We start from the raw sequence: 24,031 nt of genomic DNA, 5'->3' as shown, positions 1-24,031 counted from the left end.
CATACCCACTGACTACATTCACCATCACCCCTTCAATTTCTAACTTTAGGCTCATCATCCTGTCTGAGACTCTTTTCACCTCTAGAACACTGTTTACAAACTCCCCCTTCAGAATCACTCCTACCCCGTTTCTCTTCCTATCAACACCATGATAGAACAGTTTGTATCCTCCTCCAATACTACGTGCCTTGCTGCCCTTCCACCTTGTCTCCTGCACACACAGTACATCTACCTTCCTTCTCTCCATCATGTCTGCCAGCTCTCTGCCTTTCCCTGTCATTGTGCCAACGTTAAGAGTCCCTATTCTCAAACCTATGTTCCTGCCTTTTCCCTTCTCTCTCTGGCCACGGACCCTTCTGCCTCCCCTCTTTCTTCCACCAACAGTAGTCAAATTTCCACCGACACCCTGTAGGTTAACAGCATCGGTGGCGGTCGTTGTTAACCCGGGCCTCGACCGATCCGGTATGTCTAAAGTGTTGTGGATGATTCGCATGGTTATTTTGGCAATTTTTTACGCCGGATGCCCTTCCTGACGCAACCCTCTCTATTTATCCGGGCTTGGGACCGGCACAGAAGTTACTGGCTTGCAACCCCTGTGGCTAGATTATTTTTTCAAAAGTAAGATAAAGTAAAATACATTTACATTGTTTCAACTAACGTTAACATATCAAAAGCCCATTTTAAAAGATTTACAATACTAGCAAAAATATAAAAATTTTAGAAAATTAATAAAAACAAAATAGGAAGTATAAACCAAATTCAATAAATCAAGCTAAGAAAATATATAATTTTATAATGCATGATATGACAATACTTTCAACTCACCAACAGGGGGCGGCGCTGAGTTAAATATTTCTCCATAGTGATTTGAATTTGATGGGACAGAAAAATAAAGCTACGTTTTAAGTGGCATTTTGCCGTAAAATGGTAGAAAAAGCTTAGTATTTGCACTCCCTTTTATATTGACTTGGAAAATGTTTTATACTTATACTTTTTCTCGTAATACTTGTTTTTTCAAAAGCCGTTGCTGCTCTCGCAACAATGACAACGACGAGCAGCTCCGTTTGCAGAACACGCCTGAATTTTCAAATGAGGGCTGTGAGCAGAGGAATCACCTGAATTCCTAATATACATTTCAATGCGCTTTGCAAATTTCTGTTTATGTGCTTTACGAGGGGCGTTTTCTAATAGAAATGGAAAATAAAACCTTTGCATTTTAAAATAAATGAAAATATATAAAACATAATTAAACAAACCGGAGCTCGCAGGCAAAATGAATCAAAGTTTTCTGTGAATTTAAAATGTGAAAAACTATTATGATGGTTAAAATTGTATGTGTATTAACTAATGATATCATAAAATGTATTTTTAAAGTTGTATTTGTATTTATGTTAAATACTTTTTTGACTATTTGCCCCAGAGTTTTGGTCACGAGCGTGTTTTTTCCCATTGTTTCCGGAAGTACGTGAATGCAGCATGAATCCCATACGGTGCGTTGAGGAGCCATGGGGGGATGTCAGTCCAACCTCCAGCATGATTGTTCAGAGTTGTTTAGAGACTGAAATGGAGCAGACCAACAGCGCGAAGCTGTCGTAGAGTATATGACAGAACGTTAACAATATTCAGGTTATCTTTTTTTTTACGAGTTCTGTTTTTAAAGTCACCCGTTTTTAATCTTTAATGTTGTACTTGAACAAGAAGAAATGGAGCCGATAACGAAGTGGACGCCGAAGCAAGTTGTTGACTGGATGAGAGGTGGGTCTCAGCGGGTTGGGGGTCTGTGTTTAAGTTTATGTGGTAACATGTCTCGTACTTAACGTTTCCCTGAGTCACTTCTGAACTGGTTTCATAGAAACTGCTCCCGCGTGACAGCATACCTTTACCTTTACCGAGGCGCCAACAATAGCAATGCATTTCATTTCCTCTGAAAACCTTAGGAAACTTAAAATGACAACACAACTTATCGCTTCTTACTGCGCTGTTTTAGTTTTAACATAACGTCAAATCGGGTCCGTGAACGCTACAGCAAAGTAAACAAATGTTTAATTAAGTGGCCAAAGTTTGATTTCTAGGATAAATCCCTTTAAACACTTTATTCTTCCTGATTTTATTTTAGTTTTTTTTCTCTTACACGACCTACACTCCCTTATCTAACTCAATTATTTGATTATTAGTGAATCATCGCATTAGTCATCAGGCTGATGAGTGCTGTGATAATTAGGTTGAAACTGCCACTTGTGTTGTGCTGAAACACCCTCAGAGGAAGTGAATCCCATTTCCCTTTAGCCTTTTCATCCCAAAGCTTTTATATTGACATGAAAGTGTACACTGTCACACACACTGTCTCATGGTATGAAGGAGAATCACCTGAAATGGGACATTCAAGTCAAGTTTTACCTATCTTGTTCCTGTGCTTGATTCAGGCGCCCTGAAGAATCCTTGCTATGACAGGGACTTCATTTGTCTTTGGACCTAACTTTACTCACAGCCTTGGTATGTATGATCACATAGGAGAGGCTAAATGGAATGTAAAGCCTTCCTTTAAAAGCGACAGTAACTTTACCCCCCCCCCCCCCCCCCTAAGACCTGAACATTAAGCCTAAAATTGCATTTCTGAATAGAGTCTTTATTCAAATCGTTGTGAATCAGAGGAAAAATGCTGTAGCAATGTCGGATGTGCTACTGTCGGTGGGGTACACGCTCCCTGCTCTGCTCCTTTCCGATGCGTCCACGTAAAGGCGACTAGATCCATGCACATCTTTGTTTTTTTCGTCTGAGCCGCCATCTGGCTGAAAACTGTACAGTTGGATAGCTCTAATAATGCATTCCATATTTGTTGCACCGGTAATGTTAGGTTGGGGGTGTGAGGGGCTGTAAGATAGCGGGAGAGAATGTAAATAAAGGGATTATGGGAAATGAGGGCAGGTTTACTCTGTGCCAACAGTCCCGCCCATAACTCAGAGGGATCTCCTAGATCTCCTAGAAAAAGGTTTTTGTATTTTGCCTAAAAATGGCATTATCATAATTAAAAGACCACTGGGAACACTTTAAAATAGTTTAAAACATCAACATTACTTCTAATACTACATCTAACTAAACCATGAGCAGTTCAAGAAGTCCTCCTCTGTAGTTTTTTTATAAACTGCATTCAAAAGCTTCCTAAATGGACTCTTGTGATTTTCATTTTGACCTCATTGTATGTAACTCGCTCAAGCTGTGCTTCTGAATGAAGCGTGTTTGTCTGTGTTCATCCACGGTTTGGGATGGGAGGGGGGGCATGGATGGGTTATCCCGTGAATGGATCCCAGTTGGGGCATGCATGAAGGATTAGTTGACTATAAAAGCACCATGGCTCTCTGTCTCCTGAAAATCTGACTCAGCAGATGTCTGTGCAGGTCCTCACCGCTGGATTTGCAGACCCATGCTAACACAATAAATGTGGAGAATGATCTGCATGGGAGCATTTCTTCCTCTTTTTCCATTTTAGTATCTTTGTCTATTGACATTTAGTACTGCCTTGCTTATAAATACCTTTATCCCTAAAATAACGTTACTTTGGCATATTATCAGGCTTAACAACCATTTGCTTGCAAATAGGTGCCAATCAATCTGCAACCAAATGGATCTGCTTTTAAGCAGTCAAAACTCCAAAAAAAAAAAACATTTAAACATGTAGAATCCCTATTGCTGCTTGTTTGCAAAAACTTGGGGCAGCTTTTAGCGTAGGAATGCAAATTTTCACAAAACTTACCAGGAGTTCATTTTTTGTGCCTCAGTCTTACATCGCCTTGAGCGCCTTGGTGTATAGAAAATCCAAAAGTCGTCAATACGACATGTAAACACTTATGTTCCTTAATCATAGAATAAACAGTATAATCCTACCAGAGCGTAAAGTAAGGCACATGTGTGGCCCGGGGTCACGACCTCTTGTTGACCATACACACCAATCCCAAACACTACCATTTGCAGAATCGTATCTGGTTGCATTACCTGCTTTTTACTGTAAATATTGATGCAGTTGTTAATCACTTGCATTGTCAAGAGATCAAATGATGGCTTGGCGGGTGCTTTTTGCCACCGAAAGGGAGTTTGATTCTTTGAATTCAAACACTTGGTTCTTGTTTGGGGACTGAATATGCCCTAAAGCTCTTGTCCTTCACCACATGCTTTCTGATCTTGCAGCTGGTCCCATGGTGTCGTGTAATTGGTGTGCCATATGTCATGTGTCGGACAACCCACCTTAGGGGAAACAGGCTCTGATGTGTCCAAATGCATTTTAAGTGAGCAGGGGTGTCTTTGAGATGAATTCTAGATTAGATTTTAAGGACATTACCTATGGACTCACTGAATTCTCTACGAAGAGCCACTTAAATAATTCCGTCTTATGCTTACCACTATTTTCCAAATATAGCCCATATTCCTCACGCGCTGTAATTTAGTTAGGGCAGACGAGCAACATTCAGGAACATTTTTTAGCCATAGTCAGCTGGATAATTTCTCTTTCACTGAGAGGCGCTTCTTAGAATTTTCCCCATTTATGTCGTTGCCAGGTTTAAAACTGCCAGATCAAACAAGGAATGTAGGCACCAACTACTGTGTGGATAAACGGCTTGTGTTCAAGCCTTCCACTAAATAAGCCTCGTAATGCCCCCTAGTATTTTTAGTCTTGCGTCAGTCCAGTTCTCATATACAGTCAATGACTTTAAGAGCTTTTTCTGTCAAAGCAAGCACATCAATGTCCCATATTTGGTAATCATTCATTCACCTTTCGGCATATCCCTTCAGGGGTCACCACAGAGATTCAGCATCACTGCACAGGTGGTTTTTGCAAAGATGCCCTTCCTGACACAACTCTGTATTTCATCCAGGCTGGGGTCCGGCACAGGGGGACCAGACTTGGGCCCCCATAATCCAGTTATAAGACAGTAACGAGCATTAGTAATGTTTTAATATGCCTTTTATCAGGACATTTTAAAAACGTTCATTAGAATTTGTAGATGTATTACTAATACCATATTAGCGTTAATATGTTATTTATATGCTGTTTATTATTATTATTATTATTATAATACCACGAAATTTGTTTGCATTTACTTTGTTTGTTATATTATTTTCTTTTCTTTTATGATTACAAAGCTGCTGTGGTAACAGACAAATTTCCTACGTGTGGGATCAATAAAGTATTTCTGAATCTGATTCTGATAAAGAAATTTATTAGCATTTGTAAAGGCTTTATGAGAAATTTATCAAGACATTTATTTGGATGGATTGTTGTTTCGCAAATGTGTAAGTGTTACGTGTTAATTTTATAGCATGTGTTGATCTCCTATAAATGCTTCATACGTGTTAATAATTTATTAATAAGTGATAACTGTTTCTTTCTTAATAGTTTGATTGTTTTGCAGCCCCCAATCTGAAACCAATGTGTTAATCTTCACATGGCTTATTTTTAAGTGAATAACAAACATATCAACTGTCTTTGTCAATAGTTTGAGTGTTTTCCAGCCTCTTAATCTAAAGTGTGGGCTATTTGCTGGTACAAAAAATGAAAATAGTATACAGTATGAAAATGTAACTTTATAAATGTCTTTAAAAGGCTCTTAAACCCATTACCAATGCTTGTTAATATATTATGACTAGATTATTCAGGAGTTTTATTATAAAGCCTTATCCAATATTTTTGTCCCATGTTGAGTTATTCAAAAGTATTCTGATGTTTTAAAGACTTGTTAAAGACTTAATGCCCATCTTTTCTATAGAATATAACTTCAAATATGTTCAATAACTGATCGCTTTAATAAAAAATAAAAAAAGTCGGATGTGGTATTGCTCCCATTGGTTAGATCTTCAAGAAATCTCCCAAACCCGTGTTAGTGGTTTGTTTGACATGTGTTGTGGATAGCAACAAGGATTTTTCCCATGTCACGTCTGTCAAGTAACACAGAGGTGCCAATGAAGGTAGTTAGCTTGTCAGCGGGGTGACAAACATGCTCTGAATGTTCTTTTGTATTTGCCCAGGCACATCTGCCAAATAGCACAGCCGTGCTTAACTCTTTGAATGCTAAAGTGACCTCACCGGTGGGTTCCTTGAGCGGCCTTATCTCTGGAGACTGTTGGAAGGTGTGAGCAAATGATGGCCGGTGATCTGTATCAGATTTGGACACACTTCCTGAGCAGTAGTGTGAGCAGACGCATCGCAGACGCAGAACCCCTATTAAGGCATCCTACTTTGCATCAGCTGAATGAAGCAGTGGAGGTCTGTATTTGGATAGGCATCGCAGTCATCATCAATCTTATTTTTAGCAACCCGTATGCTGTACAGGGTGTTTGCACATGCTCCAAGGAGAACGAGTAACGAAATGATCCAATCCTTTTCTTTAAAAGCTGTGGAAATGTGTTTCCCTTTAGGAACATTCAAAAAAGTAACAGGAATCCCCGATGTCTCACAGATCTACAGCTCTTAATTCTCTAACATTAGATTTTATTTTTTTTTTAGGAAAAAAGCATTTCTGATGAATGTGCCTGTTAAAGTGCTCGGGAGACTAAAATAGAGCTGTGTGGACTGGGATCAATTCACATTTTTGCGAGAAATTCTTTATTCCCTTATTCTGACTGCAAAACCTGAAGAGATCTGTCAGGTTTTTGTCACTTTGTTGATTTTTTTTTATCTGCAGCACAGTATCAGTCTCCATTTGTATGCATACCCAGCAGGCTTTCTTGCAGGGCGAGCCCAGGAGACAGGGTTTCCCAGCATCCTGGTAACCCTGAGCCAGACCTGTTTGCCTCTCATTCAAACTAAAAACATGTGCATTGCAAATCTCTGACATGATCTAAGCTTACAACGACCAGCGGGACATTTTCCCTTCTATGTAAATAGTGATCACATGATAACTGACGTCCTTATGTGAAATGTTTTGCTCCCCCATTCCTGCTGAGTCAGGCATTTTAAGTGATCCAGATTTGAGCTCAAATCCCTGCTAGTTTTAAAAATTGAAACCCAAGAGGGAAGTTTATATAGCTATCAAAGTGATGCTAATGTATTTCTGCTTAGATAACCTCAGAACATGAGAGGAATGCAGCTGCTTTTATAGTTTCAGACTAAACCTATGGCTGTCAGAGTGAGCTGCCTCAACAGGTCACGCGTATCTTCTGTTGCTTTTAATGGCTTTAAAATCCAGTTTGTATTTAATCAGTGAGGGGGTTTACCGGCGGTCCGAGCTCCCTAACCCCACCACCTGCTCCCTCCGTAATGGAGTTAAATGTCAGCATGATTATAGAGTGGTCTGTAATTTTATGAACCGCCACCCCTTTTTTTAAGGTTTATCTGGGCATTTGGACATAATTTGGTCGGTTCAGAACATGTCCAGACGAGTTCTCACAGTTTAAAATTTCAGGCCTTTCAGGAAATGTAATCTTCAAATCGAAAAAGATACTTCTGACCCTTTTATCATCCACTTTTTATTATTATTGTTACAATAATACACTGTTAGGATAGCTTTTGTGCCAAGCTCTTTGAATTCTCTGAAGCTCATTTTTTCCGTTTGGGAAATCTACAGTTCAGTGGATACAAAAATGTCCTAAAAGGCTCGTCTGTTTCCTCTCCGGATCGTGCGTTGAAGACTAGTTACAGCTAATAAAAACGTCAAAACAAAGTTGGAAATCACCTGGAACACCATAAGTAGGACTGTTGCTCTGATTATTGAATGGGGATTTTACATGCAAGTTACTTTGTCTGTTGGAAAGTCATAAAGCTCGTAATATAGCTGGGTTGTGCCAGGCGTTTGTTTACGACTGAAAAACCAGTACAGACTTCTCAGGCAGTGCCAACTATTGCAAAGTCATTCAAACTGTGTACCCTCTGGGAAGAGCTGTCCAGTTGTACCTGTACTGTACTTGTGCTTTATTCGTTTACTTCCTTGTTGTCTACCAGCAGCATGCAGGTATTGCGATGGAATACCTGACAGACACTTTTTTGTTTGTCAATTCAGTCACCCCCCCAGCAAGTCAACTGACGTTTTTTTACCAACAACATTGGTTCCTCTTATATTAAGCCATTATATTGCTCAAACTGTGCTGTAAATATGGGTTTAAACGAGACTTGGGATTGGCTGTTTAAGGGGCTGCTGGACCTAAAGAAGCTCCCACTGGGGCTTTCTTTGATTCTCTTTTTGTCTCCTTTCATACAAACACCTGGGAAACCAGTGTCGCCTGCTCATCAGCTCTATTGTGGCACGTTGTCCAACAGCATACAAAACATTTATGGTAAAAGGAATGAATATGTCATAACTAGTTCAACAAAGGTTCGTGTTGCTTCACCAGTAAAGCTCTCCTGCCGCTGAGAACAGATTTACCAGTGTTTGTCAGATATCCAATGCTGGTTTTGAGGAGGTGAACAGAATGTCGCCAAAATCAAAGACAGCCTGTCCAGAGAGACGCTCCAGCACAGCGTGCATTGTTTGTGTTCGTCATAGGCTCCCTTCGCCGTGCTCTGAATGTGACACACTGTCAAGTCAGTCGCTGTTATCTCCGCAGGAATATGAGTCAGCGTCCCTTATCCCTCACAATAAGCAGAGCAGAATAAGCTGCCCACAGCGTGTAGGCTGACGAGTGATGTATTTCATTACATAATTCATTTAACTGCTCCTTCTGTTTTTTATGAATTAGCTCCCTTTGTTTGACATGTGGGGAATGTATGCTTTCGTCATTGTACAACACACTGTGTAGTCATGACGAGGTTGGTTTGTGACTTCTTTAATCATTCTGTCTTTCTTCTTAATGATGAGAAGTTTTACAAAGATTTGACAAAATTGCAACTGATATGTTTTAACTGATACCTGAACCATTCAGTATTTACTTGCACGTCAAAACACTTTCTTGTGTTTTCAGACTTAAAATGAATGTGTTTTATTTTAGCTAGAGAAAATCATATTAAAAAGGGAAGAATGAGAGTTTATCTAAACAAATAACAGTAGATGGAAGCATTTTAGCCTGTTAATATGCAATTCAACAGATAAAAGAAACATATTTTATTTTAGGGAAGCCAGAGTGCTGGTAATTTAGAAAGTTCAGTTTCTCACGGATGGATTCAAAGATGTTTCTCAGGAACATTTCTGAACACACGGGCCACTATTTGCTCCTAAAGGGGGTTTGTACATCTGTGAGTGTTTCTATTTCAGTTACATGTTGTCTTAGCAAAACTACTGACACTCTGAAACATTTTGACATTTTGTTTTTTCATTTCCTGACCTAAACATCAGTCTTGTAATTTCAACTGCCATTGAATCCAATCATTCTATTCCAGGGATGGAGGGGAAAAAGGTTGACCAAGTGTGTGATCATGTGACAAGTGGTTTGTTTAGGTTGATTTGAAGCTCCACGGTTGTCGCCAATTCGTGCACACATGACAACATCTAACAAAAGAGGGAGAAAAAACACATTTGTTCCTGGAATTGTCATGAATGATGACGTGATAAAAAGAATATTTTCAAAAACATGTTAGTGTTTTTCTGATGTAAAATTGGGTTCTTTGGATGTTTGGTTTCATTTGCACCATGATTTGTTGTTTCTGCTTTTTAGCAAGTGTGACAGCTCAACTGAATTCTGGTGTGAAGCAAACAAGCAAACAAACCCTGATCCTTTTAAGAGTGAAGGTCTCATCTGACCAAGTGTGGAATTAAAGGGAGTGAATTCAAATTCAACTTTATTTATATAGCGCTTTTCATGCTACAGAGCATCTCAAAGTACTTCCCAGAGATCGAATAAAAATAGGAAATAGGATAAAAAATATAGTAGTAAAAATAATAAACATAGGAAAAATAATACCAATAATAATCAAAATAAATGAATTAATAAAAACACATACACACCCCACCATTAAAACCAAAACAAATCAAATTAGTTGTTAAAATTGTATAAAATCAAATGAAAACATGTGGACAAGTAAAAAATCATGTAAAAGCTTTACTAAAAATATGTGTTTTCAATTTTTTCTTAAAAACCTCCACAGTGGTTGAAGCCCTCACATCCTCAGGCAGGCTGTTCCACAGGCGAGGCCCACAGTGCTGAAAGGAGGCCTCGCCGTGGGTTTTAGATCTGACCTTTGGGACCACCAGCAGACCTGCACCTGTGGACCTGAGGGCTTTGGGAGGGTCATAAACAAAAGTAAATCTGATTAAAAAATGAGGGTCCAGTTCCATTTAAACTTTTATAAACTTATAAAAGAACCTTAAAATCGATCCTAAAGCTGACTGGGAGCCAGTGCAAAGACTTCAAAATTGGAGTAATGTGCGTAAATAATGTCACCGACGTGCGTGAAAAAAGTGGCCCACAGTGCAAAACAAAAAAAGCAGAACTGGTGAAAACGTTGGAAACCGGCAAACTGTACGTCTAACAAGGTAAACTTCTTACTGTGAGGATATATTTTATGTGATGATGTGAAGATCAGCAGGACTGAACGATTTTCTTCACGTTCTTTTTTTCTGTCTTGGTCAGAAAATACTGACCCCAAGTGAGCCGTATGGAATAGTATGGAACGGTATGATTGTTTCAGTCAGCTTACTCCGCTTTCGTTATTTAGTTTCGTTTTGAAGGGAACTGTGTGTAAAAGCAAACCAAACTAAGCCAAGCTATGAAAATTGTTAGTGCTGTCATTCTACCCAAGTGCCAAAGAGTTCATAGTGACTGACTAAAGCCTTAGTCATAACTGCCCTTATGGTTAGATACCGGTTGATCTGGGCCAAAAACTTTAGCCTTACGGATACTTCATGATGCAGTCACCACAGGCATAACTATTGTACTTTTCATTTTCATTACGTCCCTTAAGGCGGCCGCACGAGCCACAAATAAAGTGAGAGACACATCTGCGGTCCCCTTAAGATAATGGCGGTCCTCTTTACGACTCTCCACAGGCCCAGACAACCCAAGAACCCCCAGCACCTGTAGAGGTGCACGTCACTAAGGCTGTAGAAACTGACTTTGGGCCCATTTACATTTTCTTTTAATATGTTTTAATCTGTAAGTCAAATGTTTGCCCTCAACCTAACAGTTTTATTGCAAATTAAAGACCATTACATAACGGATCCTTTTAAATATGTTTTCTTTTTTTTAAAGGCATCTTTTTTTTGTGCTTGGAGTAGTTGAGCCTTAAATATGTGTAAATTCTTTATTGCTTTGACTACAATGCTTGAAATAAATCAATAAAATCAAAGTGTATTTTGTTTTCTATCACAACCAACTCCCCTCTTTTTTTCTTTCTTTACCCCATGGTGCTTAGAAGAAGCTGTATTCAAAATTAAAGAAGCAAAATAGTGAATCTGATCTCTTATGATTCAAAGCTCAACCGAATCTTTCCAATTGTCTGGCGTGCCGGTCTACAACAAACGCATCAAAACACTGCACTGGGTACAGATATAAATTTGTCTGAGCTTCAAAACAAGTAATCCACATGGGGGGCAGCGAACAAAACAATTTTCCCATGGAAAGCTAAATGAGTGGTTCTCATTTTCCCTCTCAAACCTTGTACATCTTTATTCTTGGTTCCACAGGCCGCTATTATGGTGTTGGTTAATGGGTCTGTAATCAGCACGCAGGGCCACCATGATCAAACACTGTACATGTGATGGGAAACTACCACACTGAGAGTACAGGAACACTTAGAGATGTCTTTAAATAAAGTGCATAACAACATTTTTTCTCTCTCTTGAACTTATTGAGGTTAAATACTTGTCTTTTCTCAGTCAGTTCCTCAAGGTAAGGACGCACAAGTATTTTTAATATATATTTTTAAATCACGTCTTTTATGGAGGATCCCATCCATCCCAGTCTTTGTGAGGCCACACGTGATGATAAGTGTTGTTGTTATTATCTTTAGCATCAACGCTGAAGCTATTAAACCTTCTAAACAGTTCATCCTTAAATTACAGAAGTGAAACTCTCTATTAAAACAACTGTGTTTAAGACACAAAAGAGTCACTTCCCCTGTTCCCTCATCGACCGTGAAACCACAACAATACCAGTGCTGTAGAGGCCGGGAATCGCACAATATTATGCTGTCTGGAGGGCAAGAACAAGACAAAGTATAGAAAGGGAGGGCATGTCTGAGACATTTTTGAGGTCTTAGCTGCTTTTTTTAGTGTGTGTTTATGGTGGTGGTAATGATCTTCAGCCTGCAGAGATGGCTGAAATGTGAGAAGTGTTTATGTTTTTCTAAGATAAAGTTTAAAGCTTTAACACCTACCTAAATAAACTATTGCGAATAGATGCAAATCCTCCATAAGCAAGGAAATTACATCCAGTTGGACAACCGGGATCTGGAAGTGGACCGGGGAGGAGTGGTGACACTCCTTCCTGTCATCACCAATGATCTTATTGGGCAAATATTTGTGCTTCCTTAACTCTCTGAAGTTCATTTGGACGTAACTGGATAATTAAATAATGGTAAGTGTCATAGCAGGACTAAGTATCCAGTAGGGCTCCACGATTTGCAATATTAACGATCAAAATTGCAATGAAAATATATTTAGCGATACATGAAGAACTTGAAGCACATATAAGGTAACCATTTGTCACAATTGTCGCGGTCCTTTGCAACATGCTTATAGCACAGCTTGATATTATGAAAACATCACAGTTTAATTGTGACTACTGCTTCCAGTTTTGCATTGATATGTGGATTTTTTATTTTGTCAGAAAACTTTGTTGGAATATGAGTATGTACGATCTGAAAACAAAAACGTGTGAGTGTGAATGTGGCCTCAGTGACCCAGGCAGCCGTAGTCTGGTTTGTCGATGGCCTTAGGCTCAGACAAGGCAGTTTCATAGTTCCAGAGACACTTGGTGCTTGTTTCTGTGTCCCACTTGTTTTTCCTCCTCCTTATGTTCAGTTTGTGGCCTAGAGCCATCATAGCCTCACAATCTCCCCATGGTCATCAGATCTGACCTGCATGACCTTTAAACTGGCATTCCAATAGGGCTTCTATTGGTTGGCTTGCTCACCAAGATTGGAGCTTTGCTTCATATCAAATCATCTGCTTTCCATACCCAAACTAAGGTGACTGTAGGTCTCAACGGACGAGTCAGGTTGCCAGTAAATCACATAAATAGGTCAACCAAGTAGTGTCATTCACCACTGAAGACAAGTGATCTTCAATCAGCCTATCCTATTTTGTAGTAATAATAAAAGGAACAAAGTAAATATTACATTTTTAAAGCACATCATACATGTCATACAAATGAGGGTTATTTGAGCTGATGTGCTTAAACAGCAACAACCCAGTGAACTTTAACCCCTCTTTTCTCATCAGTCATCATCCATCACCCAGAAAGAGACAGAGCTGCTTTTGTCTTCCCATGAAAGAACCGGCATCAGCTGCTTTCTCTCACTTATGAAACCCACTCCGCACAAGTAACGGCCACTTTACAGCGGCCTGTCTTAGAGATCACGTGAAACACTCTTTGTTAACTAAAGGTTAGAATAATGGGGCCAAAAAAAAGGATTAGCGCTTGCTTGTACTCGTATATTTAGAAAAGTACACACTGGCCTACATATTTTGGGGACTGAAAGCACTTTTGAAAGAGTTCATCACATATTTATACTTGGTAACCAAATTTATCTCCAGAGCAGATAGAGTTGTTGAGGAAACAAATGCTAGTATCTTTCAACTTGTCCTTGAGCGGATGGCTTGTTTGAGACAAAGAAAGTAACATTCTCTCCTGTTCTCAGTGGATAAATGAATGGATAGCGAGAAGAGTTGTGCACCATCACTGTGCAACTTCAGTTCCCAATGTGTGAACAAGCTTTGTTGTTCTGTGAAGTCATGCATTGGGGGGGAAAGCTTAGCAGCAGCCGAGAGGAGCTTGTTCTTTGCTTCTAATTACAGCGCGCTTGATTCAGTCAGGAACCATTGTGCCAGCATGCCGCAGGGTTCCCACAATGGAGCTGCTCAACGCAGAACAATGAGTCAAATTCCTGACCATTCCCCACAGGTTCAGAGGCCAGGCTGACATTTAAAGACGGCGGAGTTACAGTGGCTTTGCTTTTCTACACTCAGGAGCTTTCCCACTGGCTACCTCAGAGGGAATAATGACCTGTGTGTGCGCGCTTGTGTGTTTCAGGGTGGATACAACTCCCTATGGGAGCACAGGGAGGGGTTCAAAGATGGGGGAGGGAGCTTGTTTTGGTTGTATAATCAAAGCTCTGTGAACAAAAAGTTGGCTACCAAAATCTGGACGGAAGCCATTGCTTTCTTTTTATTTTTAATTTTGTTTCAGGTTTTTAATACTAACCATTAATTTAGCTAGACGTACTATTCTGTATATACCACAGCAATGAACTCAGTTACTTGTTTGTTACCAAATATCCCAGAATAGCTGAGTTTGAGACAGAAATAAATCCAACTTTTACGAGGAGAAAGGCTTTATTGTCTGTATTGCTCAAAATCGTGTGCCTTGACAGCCTCTAAGTAGGCTGTCGAGGCATGAAAGCCTCCAACTGGGTTCAGTTGTGTAGATGCTGCCCAGATAGCTCAATTCTAGCTTGTCCAGCTGTCCAGAAATATGCCCGTTCAGCTATATTTATCCAAAGCTGAGCTAAGGCACTTGTGTTGCTAACCTGTTGTGCCAATAATGACTGTTTACTGAAACCCAGAGAGTGGGTGGTAAGAAGGACCTCACAGTAAACAGCAAGTGCAAAGCTGAGATATGCCCCATGTGAGACAACTGTCCTCTCATCCAATGGATCACAGTAAAACATCTTAAGCAAGCTGTCATTCGGTCATTTCCTTTGAATATTTCATTTCTGTAATGTTTTGTCCTTTAGATGTGTAAGAGAACCAGGCTGAGTGAGTGTGACATCACCCAAAGAAAAAGTGTAGTCCTTAGGGCTACAGCAAAATTAAGTCAATTCTGTGGCCGTTTTTTCGAGATACAGACTGTGTAGGTACCAAAACTGTTCGCCCTGCAATAAGTGTTTGGTACCCACAACTGTAGGTACCAAAACGCCACCATGTTTGAGCCAGACAACGTCAATAAGCATTTATTGGTTTGAGAAGGTGTGAACATTGCCTGAAAAGGCAATTCGTGCTTTTATTTTGTACTAAACAACACAACTAAACTTTAGAATGATTTCGTTTTTATGCTTCATGATCTAATGATAAGAACGTTACTGTTTTTACAGCGCACTTTTTTTATCAATACTGTTTAATTTTTCCATGTTTTTTTTTACAAACAAGCTGGCATTTAATTGTTTTAAGGAACTGATGACTCAAAATACACAATAAAATGATCAAATTAGGCCATAACTGTTTTGTTTTCTAACACTCTGAATCCTTTCAAATGATTGGATGAATTTTATGAGGGCCATGAAGGTCATTGACCTTCATGGCGACATTAGAGGACATTAGAGGTGACATTAGAGCCATTTGGTTGTTCCACACTCGCTTAGTCTGGTTTGTGCACATTTGTAGCGTTCTGCAAGTGTTCTGCAGGTCATAAAGCCACTGCCTGAGCGCTTCACCCACTGCAGGCTTTAAAGCAAGAAAAAAAAAAAAAAAGCCTTCCCACAGCACCAACCCCCCTGTCACCTCCTCAAGTCGATTCACAATAAAGTGACACACTATCTCGTTTACTGGTTTCTCAGCCCTTAATGAAAATTGATAGTTTCACACGCCAGCCAGCCAGCCAGCCAGCCGCAATTGATCGCCACACAATAAATGTTTTAGAAGGACTGTAAGGACATCCCTTTTTTTTTTCTTTTACTCTGAAGGTGTCAGGAATTAAATCCAGGGGGAGGCTGCATTGATCTAACAAAAACAGTGCTTTTTCCTCATTGCTTAGTATTATGAGGCACAACTCAGTGGTGCAAAAAAAGTCCTCTTGCTCTATTTATTGTACATAATTAATTTTTTTGACCTTTTTGGTTTTGTTTTAAGCTTAAGCGCGAAACTAGGGGAAAACATCTTGCCAATAAGTGAAACTAAATACAAGAGAGGATGAGCTATTCGTTCATTAATTATTACTGAGAAAGTAATACCTCAACATTTATTCCCAGACTGTTTTCAGTTGTGCATTTAAAGCCAAAATAGCCACTGTTGCATTTTAAACAATAACTTTCCATTGTTGAATTCTTTACCTTTTCAAAGACCTTGGCACCATTCCACAGGAAATGCCTTTTAACAAAGCAGGAAAGACAAACGTTGCCTTTTCTGGATAAGTCTTTTTTTTTCCCCATGTGTGTTTACTTTTTTGCCAGACTGCCGGAGTTGAATCTAAAAAAACTTGTTCCGAAGCCTTGCCTGAGAATTAGAATGCCGGGGAATGCCAAGAATGCAATGAGCCTAACCGTTCTTGACTTTCCTGACGGCTAATGGTTAACAAGTCTTGGAGAATTTCCCTGTGATGCAGGGGAATATGAATTGAGCTACTCCGTGAAACTCCCTTTCTGAACATTTCAAAAGGGAGTTTCAAGTGAACTTTGATGCTATAAAGGAGTATTAACAGCTTTGAGAGCTTGTTCATAAAAAAAAAAAAAAAAAAAAAAACATAACACCACCTGAAGGAGTCCAGAAAAGGTTTTACAGCTGGAATAAAAAAAAAGTTTTTGGACAAGAGTAACTTGTAGAATTTATGAATTGGTAAATCGGGTTTTCAAGCCGTTTTTAAGGAGATACAAATAGAATTTCCAACACATTGAAAAATGACTGTTTATTTGTAGAATATGATCTTTATATGTGTGTTTTATGGTTCTGCATCCATACATGTCTACTAAACCACCAAACATGCTGAGCTAATGCCTCTCATACTCATAGACACGTAATCTAATGTTGAATGCACACAAACAAGTTCCTTTGTTTTTCCTGTATGCAAACCGTCAGCAACAGGTGCACAGATTGTCACAGCACAAAGGTCCTCGGCTGACCGCTAAACACGCCCATAAGCTCTCCCTCATAACCTAAATCTGCACATTTTACACAGCTTCTTTAAAGAACTCTTCACATCTTCAAAGTGACTAAAAAAAAAGGTCTTAACATTAACCAACAGTTTAAAAGAGCTGGGGGGGTGAACTGCAGCTGACTGGTCTTTCGGAGATGGAGGGCACCAGGCCAAAGAGCTGCAGCTGCCTTCTATCTGTACGCTCTTTGATAGAGAACGCCGTGGCGTTTACTTCCATGCCTACACCCAGCTAAACACACACACACAAAGGCCTATTTTTTTCCCCCTCTCTGTTGCATGCAAAGGGAGGGGATGTTTTGTCAGTTTGTTTATTCTAATGCACAATATATGACTTGCATCCTGCAGTGGCTTATTCTGGAACTTCAGCAGTTGCTTTTGTTACTGGCGCTTTCGATTGCGCCAAGGGGACGCCCTTGATACCAGCATGTTTACTGCAAAGCACCCGCACCTGCACAGACGTCTTTTCCACACACAGTTACAGCAGCCACCTTCTTACCTGCTGGACGGACTTGTTAGTCTCAACCGTCACTGTTTATGATGTGTTTGCTCAGCAAAGGGAAGCATCCCGTTTGATCCTTATCTGTGCTGTGAGCACACACTTCACCTGGACATTAAAACTGGCAGCATTCTTTTTTTTTTATTCTTATTTTTCACATAGATGTTGAATGACCATAAAGCCTGTTGTATTTTTCAAATGATTGTGTCATGACTTCTGTTTTCCTTTTTTTCCTTGTACCCGTCCAGGTTTGGATGACAACCTGCAGCAGTATGTTGGTAACTTCAAGAGGGAGAAGATCAGTGGGGAGCAGCTGCTGAAGATATCACATCAAGACCTGGAGGAGCTTGGTGTGGCGAGGATTGGACACCAAGAGCTTGTCCTGGAAGCAGTTGATTTGCTTTGTGCTTTGGTTAGTTGTTTTATATTTGCTTAAGCCTTATTCACATGCAACCAAACAGTGGTTGACTCATACAGGTGCTGCAGGTTTTTGGTGGCCCATGGCGGGTCGTAGAGAGGGCGGCCACATCCTGAGGGGAGCACGAGTGTGTCTTGCAGTTCCCCTGAGGCTCGTACAGCCACCTCAAGGGAAATCCTGAAAATGGATTGTATGATTGTTGTGCGTGTGGTAATATATTTTAAAGTGTCTGTGTAGCTATGTTCACAGCGCTCTTGGGAACGCATTGTCAAGCGACCACTTCCAATGAAAAGTATGTAAATATGTGTTTCGGGCTTCTGCATTTTAAACTCTAGTGTTCACATCATTGAACGCACATTTATTGAAAATTAAACTAGGTCGAACTTTGACCAATCAAAGACTCTGATTTGGTTGCGAAATATAGGTAACGTCTCCTTTCTTTACGTAAGCGCCAACCGCTTGAAAATTGATCATGGAGGAGAGTGTAACAATTGCAGTTTGTGCGGGCTAGAGTTCTATGACACCAAGTCTGTCATATATGGGAATAGAGCTGTGAAAGATAAAGCCTGGAGCAAGATTTGCACCGCTTCAACATTTCGCATCAAGTAGGTGTAACTGTAGGTGACGGACATGCACAAGTATTGCACTAGTATTGGGTAGGACCAGTCCAGTGTTAACACGACATGCTTCTTGAATGTGGGTTTAGCATGTCCGGTGTGAACGTAGCATGCTTCTCTAATATAAGCCGCACACACTTGTGACATATGGGTGCTGCTGTCTTACAATGCACTTATGCCGCACTGTAGTGCTTAGGGAGGTGTGCGTACTGGCTCTGTAATGACCACCTGCGAATGCCGCACACACATTTGCAGGTGGTGTGTGTGTGATGAGTACATGTTTAAACGTTCACTACAACCTGTCACTTACAACATGCCCGTAGAAAAATATGTATGAACATTTTTGCTCTACAGGCTCAACAAGCGGTCTAAAATCCTAAAACTTTATGGTAGCCACTTGTTTGCCCCAGATAAGTTAGCCCATTTTTCGCCAGCAGACAGCCTGTATCTACCTATAAGGGCATTTGTGACTAAGTCTTTAATTTCTACCTGTATTTTCAGAGGACTTACGGTAATGTCAACCTTTTTCCAGCTGACAAATTGGGTTTGACATCAGCCTTTTGTCTTTGGAGCAGAGCTTTGTTACAACACATAGCAGCTTCAGGATGTAAAGGATAAATAGCATAACTGAAAAACAAGGTCAGGTCATAGAGGTCTGAATAAACCATTGGCTTATTTAAAAAAACAAACATCTTTGTCCTTTGTTCTCCTCAATGTGAAGACAACTAACAGGCTGCCTCGCCTCTTAAAGAGGAAAGATGAAAACTGTCTGAAGGAGCTTCAGGTTTTCCAACAGATGGAATCCATTTGGACTTTTATTACTTCCTGTACCATAAACGCTCCAGATTGTGGTCTCAGCATTTTGATCAGTGTCAGCATTTTCGTCTTTATCTCCTCCTAAAACTCTTGACGTTAAACACTTGCGCATGGCGGCTCTAAGTTCTAAGGAGCCTAAAATGAGGCTAAGTCACTCTAAAGCTAGATTAAAAACAAGAGGGAAGGGGGCCAAAATTTTAATTTTATCAACTAACACACTGCCATCTCTTTGAATTCTGTTCATGGTGCATCACATCTTTCTTTGCGTCTTAAATTCCAGTCTAAAAATGTATGTTCTCATCATTGCCGTAGATATTTCTGTACGGCTACTGAGGAAATATTCAACACCCCTCCTCAATTTTTAATGAAATAATGCAGCATTTGGGGACTTAAAGTTGCCATTTCCGTTTGATTGAAGCATAACACTCGTTGCTTTTCTTGTATTCTAGGGTTCCCTTTTAAGACGGGGGCCCCATTTCCTACATTTCCCCAGAGGGGAAGTGAGGCCTCAGCCTCTATTAGAGTTAACTAAGGCAAGGTCATTGGAGCTGACAGAAGCACACAGGCCGCCAGCACCAGAACCCTAAATGCATAATTTTTCTCTTGGTTTCTTTTTTCTGTTGCTAACCCTCTTTGTGTTTGTGACACCTGTTCTGTCAACTTCTTCTATTCTCTGAAGGTGTAAATAGTTGCAAACTTGAAGAAACTTGTTGAATGTTGCAGTAGATAGAAAACTATCCCCCTGTCCTTACCAAAAAATGTATAGAAGTCTAGATCAACTTTTTTTCTTTAAGTAAAAACTAATAAAAATTCTGTCATTCTTAATGGATACATCTCAGCCTTAATGAACTCTATAGATTTAATGCTAAGAGCTACAGTAATTCTCAAACTTAGCTGCTCCGTGGCTGTTTCTTTGAAAACAATAAATCTTCATATATAGTCATATAGCAACAAAGTCCATCACATAAAGTTTTCATGCTTACAACACTTTTTTTTATCATTTCCTATTGTGGTTTAACTGTAACACTAGATGGATTCAAAGCTAATGTCTCAGTGACTCAAAAAAAATAGACACCTCTGAGGAAGTCTACGAAAACTCTCACATGTGTGGCGGCCTTATTTTCCTTGAATTAACCTCAATATTTGCGTTTTGAGCAATACTATCGTTGGTAGGAAGACTGATGGCAACTGTTTCAAACTTGTCTCAATTTTTTTACAGCATTAGCTCTTTAGACAGTACAAAAAAACAAACTTCAAACCAGTCGTGACATTTAGGTGTGACTCAAAAAACCTGTCTAAGACAGAAAAAAGTGTTTTTTTTCCTACTTATTAACTGGCATCACGTAAAAGGGATCTCAGAGGAAAAAGTCAAATGAATCACTGCTGGTATGACGCCGATCAATAGAAATGTCAAAATATTCATTAGCAAAATGCTTAAATGGCTTTGCTCGTCATTTTAAAAACAATTTATGTGAAAAGTTTTGGTAATCTGTGGCATGTTAATTAAGTTTAATAAGACTAAAAAGAGAATTTTATTTTAAATACAGAAGAAAAAGAAACTTTTTGTTTTGTCTGCCAAGCGCATGCTGTTATATTATTTTAAAAATATATTAATCCTCCCATTTGTGCTGATAGAAGAGCAAGTTTCTCTCAAGGGAAAAGAGCATAGTAGTGCGGTGCAGTAACCTGCTGACTGGAGCTGTTCAAAGTGACTATAAATCTGAGGTATGCACGGGCAGGAAACCACCCAGGCTCAAGAATGCTAACTTTGCTCCGCATGATAACCATCAGGTGATGCCTCATGGAAACAACCGATTCAATCTGGAAACTGGTGGTGGGAATTTTACGCCTTTGATATCCTTCCAGACGAATGGCCTTAAATCTTATCAGTTCAAGAAAAAAACTCTAGTCATTACTTCTAGTCTCCTGAAAGGCGTTGCAAGGGATACAATACTCTCATGAAGTACCCCTCTTTAACTCTCACCTGTGAGTTTGCCAAATCACATTGGCTGTTTCCAGTGATGCCGGAATGATGCCGACCTACCATTAAAATAGTTTTATTCAAAATTTAACCTGAAGGTTTCAAAAATGTTATTTGCTTTGGAATTTTTGGTTTAAGACAAACTTAACAAGAGTTAATATACTTGTGACCCACCTTGGAAGAAATTCTTGGAACTCTGTATATGTTTCTGTGTTTTTAGTTTGTTTTTTTGTTTTTACACATTTATTACTTTGCTTTGACTTTACTTTGTTTTAAATTTGCTTATTTTAATTTGTCTGTACATGTTTTATCTCAATTTTTGCAGTAAAAAAATGCCTAAATTTACTATTAGGTATTGAGTTTATTGTACAGTTTCAGGTTTATTGGGGATTAATTGTGCAATATAATGAAAAGACATCAGCAAAAAAGACGGACATCAAGCATAGCCACAGAAAACAGTTTTAAAGATAAATTATTTGAGCGAACAGGAAAGTAGGAAAAATACTCAAAAAGGCCCAGGACTACCAAGGGTTCCTAAATTTTTCTGATCTATAATTATTTTCATGTCTTAAAAAAAACTTTATTTTTCAGAACTATGGGTTGGAAACCGACAACTTGAGGAGTCTGGTTGCAAGGATGAGGGCTGCGACCAACAGTCTGTACACGGCTACAGCAGATCGCAGGAAAAGTCCAGAGTATGATGGAACCATTTCTCGAAAGCCACCCAATGACTTCCTTACCATGGTGGTGGAGCTGATCGGCGTAGCAAAAAGCCTCCTGGCATGGCTCGACAGGTAATGACGCTGGACACCGCTTAGTGGTTTAAGAATCAGAAGGGGCTGTACATGACATTCTAAGCACACTTATGCAGTTTCAATATCTCATATCTGAATTTTCCGTTGGTTCAGTTGTTCATTTTAATGCCTACTTTTGCATCTGTAAATTATCCTCTCATTTTTGTCATTTTTGTCTCTCACCAGGACTCCCCTTACAGGGATTAGTGACTTCACAGCCACTAAAAACACCATCATCCAGCTGTGCCTGGAGCTCACCACCACAGTTCAGCAGGTCTGCCTTTGTTGCGCCACAGTTAGCATGTAGCACGATCTAATAATGTTTTTTTCCACTGAGCACATTCCGGCCCAGGGGGCACAGACGTGCAGTTCAGATTTTGCGAGTAAAGTGTTGTGGGAGATTTAATCTGGCAGACTCTGCACAAACCCGAAGCTTCCAGTCTGAGCACATAATTGCAAAAGCGTATGTTTTTTTGGGAACTTTCTCTCCCCTTCTTCATGCTGGTTAATGAGGCGACCCCCTCAGCGTGAGGACTTTTATTGTCAAACCTTGCTTTCGCGTTTCCATTTTCATAAAACTGCACAGCTTTGAAAGGCTGCTGCCAACATTCCCCAAGTCGCTGCTCTCCTTTAGCCATGTGGTTCCTGTTTCTGGCTGTCCAATGCGGCTGCAGCAGAACAAACCGATAAAGCAGATCTGCAGCTTTGAACTCAGGTTTTTAACAACTCCATGCCACGTTCCTAAGTATGCCGGTGCAATCTTCGAGAAGACTGGATTAAACTACTCTTTGCTGTCACTGAATGTGACTTCTGAGGGGTGCAGGTGTCCTTTTTTTTGTCAGGGTAAAAGGGCATCAAGATGAACTCTTTTCCCAGAATGCCCATTTCCTCGCTACAGTCTGGGCTTTCACCACTTCTAGTGATTTACTGTAGCCTCCTTAGTCATGGTCATTAAGAAGGTTTATATTTCCCCTTCCTCTGTCAAAAGTACAGAAGTTATAAGACAGAATACTCCTCTGATTACTGAGGAATGAGTCCCAAAAGTATTGAGTGAAAAGTTTACTGGAACAGGGACTGTTTCATCCATCAGTTTTCCAAATCCTCTCAAAGTGGCAGAACAATTGCAACTTTTTTTCAAAATCTGTAATCCAGGCTACATTTGAATCTCGTTTGTGTGGACCAGCATGTGGGCCTTTGTTTAATAAAGGAGGCTGCACAGGAGACTGCCTCTGCGATTAGTTTTATGATAGGGAGGACAGCCTGAGGTCTGCTAAAACCTTCATTAGCCTCACCCAAGAATTGAGGCTTTTTTTTTTCAGATCGTCCGATTTATGTGTTTTGGCTGAATGCAGCCTGTGTTTACACTTACAATGGACTACAGCCATCAAACTGTGAAAATGTCCCCCGTCTTGGCTGACCCACTAGACCAGAGGTTAGAGTTTTAAAGACCTAACCCTTCCCCCACTGTTGATGAAACAAGATGTCAACTTTAGTTCTTTATTATCCATTAAAAATCCGGCACATAACTAAGTTATGTCTGATGAACCCATCAGCAAACATGTTTTGATGACAGACAGATGATCAGGAAGTCACAGGTTGGGGTCTGAGTTAGGATATTTCCGTACATGGCCTGTATTCGCCCTCATGCTTAGCCATTTCACTGCTCGGCCATGCAGATCCACTCTGACAGCAGATCAAAGGCCCAGAGATCTGCCCATAAAGTCATCTGATCCACACTGGTCGTGGGATCTTGTCCATAATGTGAGGAATAATTTCTCCCAGGGAACTGCCCACTCGCATGGAATTTCGTTTTAAAGCTGTTACATACAGCTATATGTGACATATATGTGATATATATGTGACATGAGTTCAAGAATGCACTAAACTGCCATTCTTGGAAGCACTTTTAGCATATAGTGTTCACACTGGATTGTCACTACCCAATACTATCCCATGTACTCA

The 24,031-nt window shown here is 39.9% G+C and overlaps 1 protein-coding gene across 1 annotated transcript in view; it reads left to right on the top strand.

Moving 5' to 3' along the window:
* Positions 1 to 1,508: 1,508 nt before the first annotated feature.
* LOC101157335 (connector enhancer of kinase suppressor of ras 3) overlaps positions 1,509 to 24,031 on the top strand; it is a 45,600-nt gene continuing 23,077 nt past the window's right edge. Inside the window, exons 1-4 of the mRNA XM_004082376.4 lie at positions 1,509 to 1,755; positions 17,692 to 17,855; positions 21,867 to 22,069; positions 22,256 to 22,343. Of these exons, the coding sequence (XP_004082424.2) occupies positions 1,704 to 1,755; positions 17,692 to 17,855; positions 21,867 to 22,069; positions 22,256 to 22,343 (507 nt within the window). The 5' untranslated portion in view covers positions 1,509 to 1,703. The remainder of the gene's footprint in view (positions 1,756 to 17,691; positions 17,856 to 21,866; positions 22,070 to 22,255; positions 22,344 to 24,031) is intronic.

Source organism: Oryzias latipes, chromosome 22 (assembly GCF_002234675.1).
Source record: "Oryzias latipes chromosome 22, ASM223467v1".
Taxonomy (NCBI): Eukaryota; Metazoa; Chordata; class Actinopteri; order Beloniformes; family Adrianichthyidae; genus Oryzias; species Oryzias latipes.
Note: the sequence above shows the minus strand (reverse complement) of the source record. Positions and strands in the feature narration are given on the sequence as shown.